This window comes from Mesoplodon bidens (assembly GCF_964165515.1).
Source record: "Mesoplodon bidens genome assembly, chromosome: 13".
Taxonomy (NCBI): domain Eukaryota; kingdom Metazoa; phylum Chordata; class Mammalia; order Artiodactyla; family Ziphiidae; genus Mesoplodon; species Mesoplodon bidens.
This window is the reverse complement of record NC_138169.1, coordinates 9,834,126-9,846,355: the sequence shown is the minus strand read 5'-3', so window position 1 is coordinate 9,846,355 and position 12,230 is coordinate 9,834,126. Positions and strand designations below refer to the sequence as shown.

General features: G+C 45.7%; 1 protein-coding gene across 5 annotated transcripts in view; it reads right to left on the bottom strand.

Moving 5' to 3' along the window:
• The window catches only part of CUX2 (cut like homeobox 2), a 269,432-nt gene that overhangs the window by 59,027 nt on the left and 198,175 nt on the right, over positions 1 to 12,230 (bottom strand). For all 5 annotated transcript variants that reach the window (XM_081252625.1, XM_081252626.1, XM_081252627.1 and 2 more), the window contains exon 4: positions 6,228 to 6,306. In XM_081252625.1, coding sequence (XP_081108751.1) covers positions 6,228 to 6,306 — 79 coding nt within the window. The remainder of the gene's footprint in view (positions 1 to 6,227; positions 6,307 to 12,230) is intronic.

The following is a 12,230-nucleotide window of genomic DNA, read 5'->3' as shown; positions in this document are numbered from 1 at the left end:
GAATCAGTGATTTACAAAAGAATAAATATGAGTGGTTCACAACACGTGAAAAGATATTTAGTGTAACTAATAAACAAAGAAGTACAAAATAAATCAACAAGGAGGAAAAAAATTCTTATTCTTTCTGACCACTTTTCCTGGGTTTGTGGTCAATATGTGGCTACAATACATTCTCCTTCCCATTTTCTTCCTCACTCTTATAACTACAGTACAGTACCAATATGCCTTGCATTCCCAAGAACCCCGAATACCCAGTGTTGGGAATGGGGTTCAGTAAATTACAATACAGCCACACAAGAGACTGTTACACAAGAGGAGCCAAAGTTACTCAGAATTTGTAATCACACAGAGAAACACAGATGCTTGTAGTGGGTGAAAGGAAGCAGGATTGAAAATGGTACATGCAGAATGAACGACCATTTTGAAAAAGTACATGGGGAAAAGATCAGATAGGAAAACAACAAAATATTGCCACTGCTTTTCTAGTAGGTAGTTTTCCCCTCCTATTTCCGTATTTTCTGAATTTGACAGTAGGCATATGCAACTTTTATAATTGCGGAGAAAAATCTAAAAATCCTAAACATTGGAAAGTATTGTCCTACTGCACATTCAGTAACCCTGTAGTGTTAAACCTCTCACCCCACTTCCTTGATAATTGACAGAGCTGTATGAAATCCACAGCCAATGCGTGTGACTCACGTAACTTATACCACGGTGTCAGCTTTGCAGTGGGCTGCTGATTATCCAACCTGCCAAATGCTTTCATGTATAGGTATAGAATCCTCACATTGACTGATGAACAGGTTCTATTATCCCTCTGCTAAAGACACAGAAACCAGAGTCAGAGAGGTTCAGGCCCCTGCCCAAGGTCACACAGCTCAAAAACACCAAGCTGAGAGTCCCACCCCACTGTGTCTGATGCTACAGCTCGATCAACCTAAGCTGCCCAGCCTTGCCTCCTGAAAGGAGGGGCACGGAGAGAAACGCCTGTGAGGCGTTGCCATCTCCTGCATCAGATTTTAAAAAAACAAAGTAAGGGGAAAAAAAAAATTGGGGGGACTCACCTCTCCCTTCTTATCTCTTCAGCAGTGTTCCTCTGCCTGTCCTCCTACTTGCTCTTTCCTTGTTTTCTCTTTAATTTTCTTTTCTTTTTGCCTTTAACTAATCACTCAGTTAATAAGTTAGCTCTCTGAAACTTGGGTCAGTACCTAGTGACTCTATGAACGCAATAAAGAAATCAGCCATCACCGGTACAGAAGCCAGAAAGGTTTAAATCAAATCATCCTCTACAACAATGACATTAATTATGCTTTTAACACGTTTTACTGCTTTTTTTCCTCACTTCACGCCACATCTGTGTGAACAATATCCAAAAGATTTACGGTTTTCTTTCATAATTATAGACATACAGGCTGCACACTTATCAAAATACTTGCTGAGCAATCATGCTATATCGCATTCTCTGCCAAAGATTTGTGTTGGCAGCAGTCACTCAAAACAAAAATGTTGAATCAGGACTTGTGTGGCTTCGGGGGGGAGGTGTGGAGGGGAAGTATTTCGACAAATAATTTGCCTGTCAAGAAGTATAAAAACAGGAGAGTGTTCATCCTGGCAAATTTTCCAGGAGTATTATTTTTATGGAGGGGCTGGGGCGGCGTGTGTGGCAGGGACAGTGAGCAGGGAAGCTCCGAGCACCAACAACACATCTGACATTTGGTTCTTGTGTCTGAGGATACAATTTAATGAGAACAAAAATATGTCTTCCTAATTCCCCTAAGAAATCATTAAAACATTTTGTTATTCTTAAATGTCTTGAAAATGAATTAGAGCCCTGAAGGGGCTGTTCGTATGGTATGTCTCCATCAGTTAAGGTTCCTTGTTCTCTAGCTCGTTGACAGCTGGGGATGTACGTCCCCCCCACCCCTCCATTTCTGGGGAGTAGAATTGGGAAATCAGACACGTGGAGTCAGCACTAGGCTTGGAATGACCGTTTGGGGAGAGGGGCAAGAGGGCACGGGAACTTTCCAGGAAGTTCCATGCCAATCTTGGGAGCGCTCACGGTCCCTGACTGGCACCACGGTTCTGGCCTCGTGGGTTAACATATTTTCAGAAAGATGAGGGTCCACAGTGAACCCCAGAAATGATGCTCTCTCCCACATGGGGGCTGTAAGTCCCTTCTCACCCCCAAACTCTCCCCTGGGTTTGAGACAACAGGTTACTTGAGTGATGATCTGTTTACCTCTGCCACCAGAATGCAAGTTCTCTGAGGTCTGGGCCCGTGTCTGTATCGGCAGGCTCATGGCTATGTTCCCAGTGTCTGGTGAGTGCTGGGTACATAGGAGGCACTCAATAAATGCCATCTGAGTAGATAAACACGTGACAAGCAGGAAGCGCTAGTTGAAAAAAGTACCTTTTCATTCAAATAACTCTTCTCCCACTTTCTGCATCTGAATCTTATTTCTAATTCATTCAACAAACAATTATTAGGTGCCTACTGTGTACTGGATTCAGGGTACACAGGTTTACTATGACTCAGTCCCAGGCTTGGAGAATTTCACTTGTCCTAGGGACACACAGATGATGATAAGAACAGTTAACACTTAGCAAGTGCCACTCTGTGCCATGCACGCTGAAGCCTCCCAGTGACTGTATGAGACAGACTCTGATATTATTCCCAATTTACAGAAGCGAAGACTGAAGCTCAGGGAGGTGAATTAATTCGTCCACAGTTACCCAATGAGTAAGTGGTACAGGCAGGATTTGAACTGGGGTCCGAGACTGGAAACACAAGCCCATCTCAGTGCTGCCCCCTGGTGCTACAGGAAAGGTACTATGAGGCCCGGTGGAGGAGCTGGGCATGTGGACTCGTGGGAGGTATCTCTGGGGTCTGTACTGGGTCACCCTCCACTGTCATTCGCCACTGAGACTGTGCAACCCAAAGAATTGAAAGGAGTGAGAAATAAGAGGGTGTATTTTTCCAAATTTTTTCCCAGATAGCTCTGATAAGGGTGGAGACATCATAAGCAAAAAGGCTGCAAGGAATGGGGCGGCCTCTCGGTCTCTCGGCCACATGCCTGGTGTGGTCCTCAGTAAGGGTGATAACGACCAGGGCTGCAGACACAGCTGTCTTGGCCTCATACCACAGGGCCACGTCCTGGCAGGGGGAGGCACAGAGCCTGGAGGGCTGTGCTGTCTGGTTCCAGCCATTCTTGCCGCCCAAACATTCTGACTGAGAAAACCCATGTGGCCATGCTGCCTTCCTGCGAGTGCAGAATCAGGGCAGAGCGCGGGACTGGGGCAGAGCGAGGGACTGGGGCAGAGCGAGTGGAGTCTGCAGGGGCCTCTGTAGTGGGCTGAATGGTGACCCCAAAATATACATCCATGTCCTAATGCCTGGAGCCTGTAAATGCGACCTTTTTTGGAAAAGGGTCTTTTGCAAATGTAATTAAGTTAAGGATCTTGAGATGAGATCATCCTGGATTATCTGGGCAGGGCCTAAATCCAATGACCAGTGTCCTTATAAGAGAACGAAGAGGGGGATTTGGGACCCAGAGACACAGAGGGAAGAAGGCCACGTGCAGACAGAGGCAGAGGTTGGAGTGATGCAGCCACAAGCCAAGGGACACCTGGAGCCACCAGAAGCTGGAAGAGGTAGGGAAGAGTCCTCCCCTATTGAAGTACAGTGTGTAACGTGAAGGATGTAAGTTACTCAGCTTTCTGCTCTCTACACCAAACGGTGTTTGTCTTCGGAGGGACCACAGCCCTGCCGACACCTTGATTTCAGACTTCTGGCCTCCAGAACTGAGAGAGAATAAGGATCTGTTGTTTTAAGCCACCCAGTTTGTGGTAGTTTGTTACAGCAGTGGGAAACTAACATAACCTCCCACGAGGAGCCAAGTTGTGACACGAGCAGACATTCTAGAAATAGTTGTTGAATGTATCAAGAGCTGAGTCCCATCTCTCCCTGGCTGTGAGGCATCAGGCACTGGACTCAACCTCTTTGTGCCAGGGAGACAGGGACTGGTAGGGCCTGTTCCCTTGGGGCTTGTAACATGCAGAGGGTAGAGCACATGCAACTTCTACATCTGGCCAGTGCTTCTCTAACTATGATGTGCTCCCGGATCCCCTGGGGAACTTGTTAAAATGCAGAGGCTTCAATGGCCCGAGGTTCTGTATTTCTAACGAACTCCAGGTGAAGCCAATGCTGCTGGTCCATGGACTACACTTTGAGTAGAACAGGCTAGAAGACTTCCCTCACCACCCAGCCCATGTGCTTTTGGAGGGGAAGCTTCACATCATTGCTGCTGTATTAGTTTCCTGGGGCAGCCATAACAGAGCACCACCCACTAAGGTGGCTTAAAACCACAAAAGTTTATTCTCTCACAGTTCTGGAGGCCAGAAGTCCAAAATCAAGTTGCTGTCAGGGCTGTGCTCCTTCTGAAGGCTCTAGCGGAGGATCCTTCCTGGCCTCTTCCATCCAGCTCCTGGTGGTCTCAGGCATATTCCTTGGCTTGTAGTTGCATCACTCCAAACTCTGCCTCTGTCTTCACATGGCCCTCTTCCCTGTGTCTGTGTCCCAAAACTCCCTCTCCTCTTCTTATAAGGACACCTTTCATTGGATTTAGGGTCCTCCCTAAGTCCAGGATGATCTCATCTCAAGATCCCTAACTAATTACATCTGCAAAGACCCTGTTTCCAAATAAGCTCGCACTACGTGGTTCAAAGTGGACATAAATTTTGGGAGGACACTATTTAAACCACCACAATTGCCCAAGACAGATGGAACGAGGTACTTTCCCATCCCCTGCACAAAGATCTCACAAACAACCTTGACATCAAATATAAATGACTTTGCCTTCTCCTTGGCTCAGCCTAGAGTGGGATCTCATTTTCTTCTTCATAAACCCCCAGCCCCAATCACCCCTGATAGCACGAATTCCTGCAGCTGTGTGGAAGTACTAGAAATGGATTAGAGGGGCTGTCTGGGTGGAGGGAGTTAGCACAGTGGAGTCTTCTCCCAGCTCCACCATTATTAAGCAAATCACTACATTCTGGGTTCCCATCTCTAGGTCAATAAATGAAAACGTTGCAGAGGATGGGCCATTTTAAAAAAGGGAAACTTTTTGCAGAAGTATATCTACATATTTAGGTACACAGTTGAAGGCTCTCAAGCTGATGATACCTCTGTAATCCACACCCAGATCAAGAAGCAACATCTCCAGGCCCCAAAGGCCCCTCCCAGGAACCCCATCCAAGAGAAACCACTCTCTTGACTTCTAACAGCACAGGTGCCTTTTTTTTTTCTAGGTGAAATTCTGTAACGCAAAATTTACCATTTTATAGTGAACAATTCAGTGCCAGTTAGTACATTCATGATGTTGTGCAACCACCACCTCTGTCTAGTCCCAGAACATTTTTATTCCCCTAAAATGAAACCTCATACCCATTAAGCATTCACTCCCCATTCTCTCCTGCCCCCAGATTGGTAACCATCAATCTGATTTCTGTCTCTATAGATTTGCCTATTTTGGGTGCTTCATACAAATGAAATCATAAACCGTGTGACCTCTTGTATCTGGCTTCTTTCACTCAGCATCATGTTTTTAAGGTTCATCCACTCTGTAGCATGTGTCAGTACTTCATTACTTTTTATGGCTAAATAATATTCCACTGGATTGGTAAACCACATTTTATTTATTCATCCACTGATGGACATGTGGGTTGTTCCGCCTTTTAGCCATTGTGAATAGTGCTGATATTAATTTTTGCCTGTCTTCATATTTTATGTAAATGGAGTCATACAGTATATGCTCTTTTGGGTTTGGTTTTTGAGGAACGAAACATTTGCAGTCTTTCCTCCAGCGCCCTCTGCTGGCAGAGAGCACTGGGTGCCTTCTGCCCCTTGTGGCGAAGGGATGGGGGTTCTGGTGGGCAAGACACTCGGATGCCCAAGATCCAGGTGGGAGATCTTACCAGGGGCCCCCCAAAGCTCCCTGGCTGATGTTGGAAGGCAGTGGGGTAAGTTGGAAGAGTCCTGTGGGGACATATCACACCAGACTGGGTATAGACCCCCTCAGTCCCTACAACTCCTACCCGTGGCAGGCCTGGCCTCACCCAGGAGTCTTGGCCTGTCCCCAGATGCCACTGAGAGGAGGCCCCTGTGTAACAGTCCTAACAGCAGTTTATTTTTGTTAATTATTCACTCATGGAGCCCAAGCATTTCTTACCTGGTGCTTCAATTAACTGCTTGTAAACGCTCAAGAAAGCGGCTTCGGCCTCCTGACTTCTCTTACTAAGAGCCACCACCTTTGGAAACAACAAGAGAAAGAATCACGTGTGACCACAGCATCTGAGTCTAGAAGCAAATTTGATCATTTTCTACATATGCAAACATGGGATTGGGGGGAGAAAGAAGGGAAATGAAGATTAAAAGTATGGAGTAGACTGCCAAAATTCAGCTGATGGTGGCTGACTCCTTTGCCAGAGCAAGTTCTAAATAAATAGACTTTGCCTGTTAAAAAAAAAAAAAGTATGGAGTAGAAAGTCTGGGTTCAAGTTCCAGCTCCACTGCATCTGGCTGTGTGACCTTGGGCAAGTCACTGCCCCTCCTCTGATCCTCAGTTTCCTCACCTGTAAAATGGGGGTAAATAATAGAAACTACCTCTTAGGCCTGTTGTGAGGATTAAAAGAAGCTACATATAAGTGCTTAGCACAGGGCCTGGCACAACAGTAGGTTATTAACAGCTGTTACTATTATTCCTGTTATTAAACGGCAATGTCGGAGGTTCAAATATGACACGTTTTGTAGGAAAGTGGGACACATCTGGGGAATATGTCTTGCCCCTGAAAATTAAAGAGAAATTGTTGAATCTCTAGTAAGATATCAGTTTCAACAAATGTCAAGAGTGACAGTTTGTGAAACAGTTCCTGGCATACCAAAGGTGCTCAATAAATGCCTCTTGATTGATGAATACACCCAATGACTGGATGACCAGTGGTGAGGAGATACTTTCATGCATTCGTTCTCTTGCTCACGGACTTTAATTGTTCTGCCAGTGAGACTCCGTAAGATGTGTTTCTGGGGCTCAGCACCACCTCATCCCTCCGCTCCTGGCTGTGAATTCTGAGCTCCGGCCTCACAACTGCCTTGATGCTGGCTCTTCTTGGCTAGTCCCCTTGGCATTAGTCCTGGGCCTTCCTGGCAAACTGCTGGACCAAGCTCCTGGCACCCACAGGTCACCATCCCTACCTCCTCGAGGACACACTGGGCTGGCATCCCCCTTTGGACTGGAACAGAGCTTTATTCCCCCTGGCACTGAAATACCTCTCCCTCCGGTGCCAACTTGCTAAATGATGGCTCTATCAGAGCATCGACTTGTCAACACCCTCTTTCAGAGCTGGGCTTTTCCTATGAATCCCAGTAACGCCATTTGGGGAAGTGTCTGTTATTGAATTCCTCCCCTCAAAGTAAGCTCTGTGAGCATGTGGTCTGGTGCACAGAAGGGGCTCAACATAATCTGTTGAATGAACAAATCCAAGTGGGTAGCACTGACTCTAGATCCTGTCTGTGACACCACTGTAGAAAAATGGCAGGGCCCAATTCTGAGACAGTCTGCTCACAGAGGTGACCAACCGAGGTACAGGTCCTGGAGCCAGGCTGCCTGGGTTCAAATCCCAGCCCCACCACTTATTATCTGTGTGTCCTTGAACAGGTGGGTCACTTCAATCCCTGTGCCTCTACTTCCCCACCTGTAAAAAGGGGATAATAATATGACAGCCTCCCTCAAAGCGTCGCTAGAGGATCAAATGACTTAACACAATGTAAAGCCCTTTGCAAAACTCCTAGCATGCATTAAGCCCCATAGACATGTCACCTCTTGGTATGATCAACCCCTTCCTTCCTTCTTGCCTGTTATGGGGACAGGTTCTGCCCAGTGCTGGATGATAAACTTCAGCTGTGCTCATCTCTGGTGTCCTATGAAGACCACCTGAGAAAAGCCTCGCCTCCACACACAGCAGGGCACTCTGGGAAGAATTTGAAAACCACAGCAGTTTCTCTGCTGCTTCCAATATGGCAGCCATGAGCCTCATGTGGGTACTAAGCACTTGAAACGTGGCAAGTCCAAATCCAGATGTGCTGTGAGTGCAAATATGCACCTGATTTCAAAGACTTAGTTCAAAAAAAGAGAATGTACAATAGCTCATCAGCTATTCTTATGTTGATTACATGTTGAAGTGATAAAATTTTGGGTATTCTGGGTTGAATAAAAAATATTATTAAAATTAATTTCACCTGTTTTCTTTTACCTTTTAAAATGTAGGTACTACAAAATGTAAAAGCACATGTGTGGATCACATTATATTTCTACTGGACGGCATGGATTGAAGGTTTTACAAGGTCCACAGAGAATTTTTATTTAAGAGAGGTGGAGAGAAATATATGGTGGATGTTGAGCAAGTGATTTTAAAAAGGTCAGTTACAAAAGCTCTTCAAGCTCTCTCGTTGTTATTCTGAGAGCAATCTCTGGTCGCTTACCTTCCAGAGTGAATGACAGTCTCTCATACATTCAACAGACATTTCCTGAGCACCTGCTATGTGCCATGAACTGTGAGCTGAGAACTCAGCGATGAATAATGCAGCCTCAAGCCCCACCCTTAGAGGACTCACAGTCCAGTGGGGAGACGGACATTAAAGCAGATTCCCCAGATAATTCATTAATTACATGTGCTAAACACTTCAAAGGAAAAGCACAGGGGGGCTTGAGAGTGTGTAAGTGGGGGGAGACTGACCCAGTTTGATGGGTGGAAGGAACATCAGGAATTATCTCCCAGAGGGGAAGATGGTGATGGACAGAAATAATGTTCTAGAATCTAGGCAAAGGGAAGATTTTTATTCTTGCTAAGATATACAAAACACAGTTCCTGCTCTGGGGACTCACAGCTGAGTGGGAGACACAGCAATGCCAAAGAGGAACCGTAACACAGGAGGAGGTGATGCAAACACTGGAGTCTCCAGATTAATGTGAGGAGGGGGCAATTAATTCAGAATTTGGGGGGACATCCTGGATGCACTACTAGTAATAATAATGTAACATTCAGAGTTTACCATGTACCAGATATTTACTATTCATAATCATCCCTCTCCATACACCAATCACTGAAGGTAGCTGCTGTTATTATCCCCATTGTACAGATGAGGAAACCAAGACTCAGCGAGGTTAAGTAACTTGTCCAAGGTCACTCAGTAAGTAAATGGCAGAGTGAGATTCACACCAGGTCTGGGGATTGAAATTACTGTTCTGAATCCAGATGTGGGCCCCTTTCTCCTGGATAGAAAAACCATCCCAGCCAGTGGGGACAGTCACTCGGACTCCATTTGGATGCTGATGCCTTGAGATGCTCTCTATGGCTGTACCAGGTCAGGGGCTGCTATGCTGCTGACCTGAGGTCCAAGAAAAGCCATGAGAAACAGAAGCAATTCATCTCCCAATCCCTAGATGGAGAATTATCAAAGATGAGCCAGCACAAAGTCTGAATGCTTCATTTTACAGTCGTCCATGCTAAGCATGTGTGGTAGCTGGAGTTTATGATAGGCGTAAGAATGTTCTATTGACTTCTGATTTCTTTCTTTTATTTTTTTGGCTGTGTTGCGTCTTAGTTGCGGCACGTGGGGTCTTTGTTGAGGCATGTGGGATCTTTTGTTGCGGCACGGGTTCTTTGTTGCGGTGCTCGGGTTTGTCTCTAGTTGTGGCGTGTGGGTTTTCTCTCTGTAGTTTGCAGCATGAGGGCTCTCTTGTTGAGGCGCACGAGCTCAGTAGTTGTGGTGCGCCGGTTTAGTTGCCCCGTGGTATGTGGGATCGTAATTCCTGACCAGGGATCGAACCCGCGTCCCCTGCATTGGAAGGCGGATTCCTTACCACTGGACCACCAGGGAAGCCCTGCTATTGACTTCTAAAAAGGAATTCAGGGCAGAGGTGAGGGCAAACCACAGAAGATCCCTTTATTGTTTCCTGGTCCCTATGCATAGCACCCTCTACTATCCATTCATGGTGCTTATCAGTTGTGTATTGATTATCTGTATGACTGTCTCCTTATAATGTCAGCCCGCCCCATTAAAGCTGTGCTGTCCAAAACAGTAAGCACTAGCCCATGTGGCCAGTGAGCACTTGACATGTGACTATTCAAATTCAGATAGGCTGTACGTGTAAAATATGGGATTTCTAAGTCTTAGGAAGAAAAAAGGAATGTAAAATATCTCAATAATTTTTATATTGATTTCATGTTGAAATGATAATATTGTGGACATATTGGCTTCAATAAAATATATTATTAAAATTAAACTCACCTATTTCATTTTACTTTTTATAACGTAGCTACTAGAAAAATTTATATTATTTATGTCGTTTGCATTCTATTTCTACTGGACAGCACTGTTCTAGATCAAAAGTTAGGAAACTATGGCCCTTGGGCCAAATGTGGCCCTTCATCTGTGTGTTTAAATAAAGTTTTATTGGAACACAGCTACAATCATTCTTTTATGTATTGTCTATGGCTGCTTTCACGCTATAATGGTGGAGTTGCATAGTTGTGACAGACACTCTGGCTGCAAAGCTGAAAATATTTACTCTCTCTGGCCCTTAACAGAAAACATTTGCTGATCCCTGCTTTAGAGGTTCACCTAATGGCTAGACAATATTTTCAAAAGCAGAGATCAAAAAACATCCTGGAATGGCACTAGGTCTGAATTAGTTCAAGTTTAGGGCCTCCCATAGTAAATATGACTCTTGAAGACAGTAGTCATTTGGATGTCCTGCCTCCTTCAGTCTTGTTTTAGAGCAATGACCCTGTTTATTTCTAAAAGGCCAGGCCTGATAGCATCAGGGCCTGATCCAGTGCTGGGCCCAATGTCATGAAGCATCTCTTGGCCTCAGTTTGTTCATCTATCATGTGGGAATAATACTCTCCATTTGCCTAAGAAGCTGTTGGGGGAGGAATGGGCTAACATGTGGAAAAGAGTCCCATGGAAGCTGGAAAAAAGCTTTCTAATAAAGCAAATAATTCTTCTTCCAACCATACAGGATGTCTTTTCCAAGAGCTGCAGCTCTCATGTATTTCACCCATGTGCCCAGAACAGGTGAGCTCGGCCTAAATAAAAGGCCATGTGTTTCTGCCTCATGGCTGGGTCCTACAGTGCAGAAGGGCAGGAGAAAAGGGTCCAGAATGACAGATTTGGCTTGTGACAGGCAGATCTTTGAAGGCCATCTGGGGGAGGAAGAGGAGGAGGAGGAGGTGGCGGCCAGCTACAGACACCAAGAAGGTCACCATCAGAAATAGCTCAGCGTCTGATGAAGCAGGCGGCATTCACACTACCCGAAGTAATATAAGGGGTGAAAATGTGTTTGGTCCCCTGAGTATGAAAGTTAACAGGTGTAGAACCGGTTAAGCCAGAGGAGATGCAAAAGCCTGCTCTAGCATTTGTCTGTCAGGTGGTCAAAAAATGGCAAGTTTGGGGCCCCCCCGAGGCTGTGCTTCCATGACTGTCTGAGACAGCAGTGAAAACATCTACTGGCTACTGAGAACAGCTCTGTGCCAAGCTCTTGACAATGAACAGTCAGAATTTCCAGAAACCGAACCTTTATTCTGTGTTCAGTGCCCTATCTTTGGAATGTCTGCATACAGCTCTAAGACGTGAGCACTGTTATTGCTCCCATTTTACAGGGGAAGAAACTGAGGTTCAGGGAAGCCAAGTCACTTGGCCAAGATGAAAGAACTAGTTATTGATGGAGGTGGTATCTGCGCCCAGCATGCTCTCATTCCAGGGCTCAGAACTGCAACCAGAGACCAGTGTTTCTCAGTGTGCTGCACAGCCCCCCGGGCGTGAAAAGAGGGAGGGACCCGTGATCAAGCCTGTACCCACTTGCCTTCTCCATGGATTGTACAAAATCTACTAGCACACTGGATGCTCTCATGAGAGCTGCAGAAGAAAATGCTCTTCAACTCAGCTTAGCCCAGTGTTTTCCCAAATGCATTTGGTCACGGAGCTTTTTCATCAGAGAATAAACTTAGAAACTAGGGTTCCGTGAAACACACTTTGATACAGCTTCCCTCTACCGCTGGGTCCTGGGCTCTGGGGAGGGTGGGGCATGGTGGTTCTGAGAGATTGGTTGGGGGGGTCTGATGCCACAGGAATTCTGGAAGAAACTGAAGAGTGATGGGCAGTTGAGAGGTGG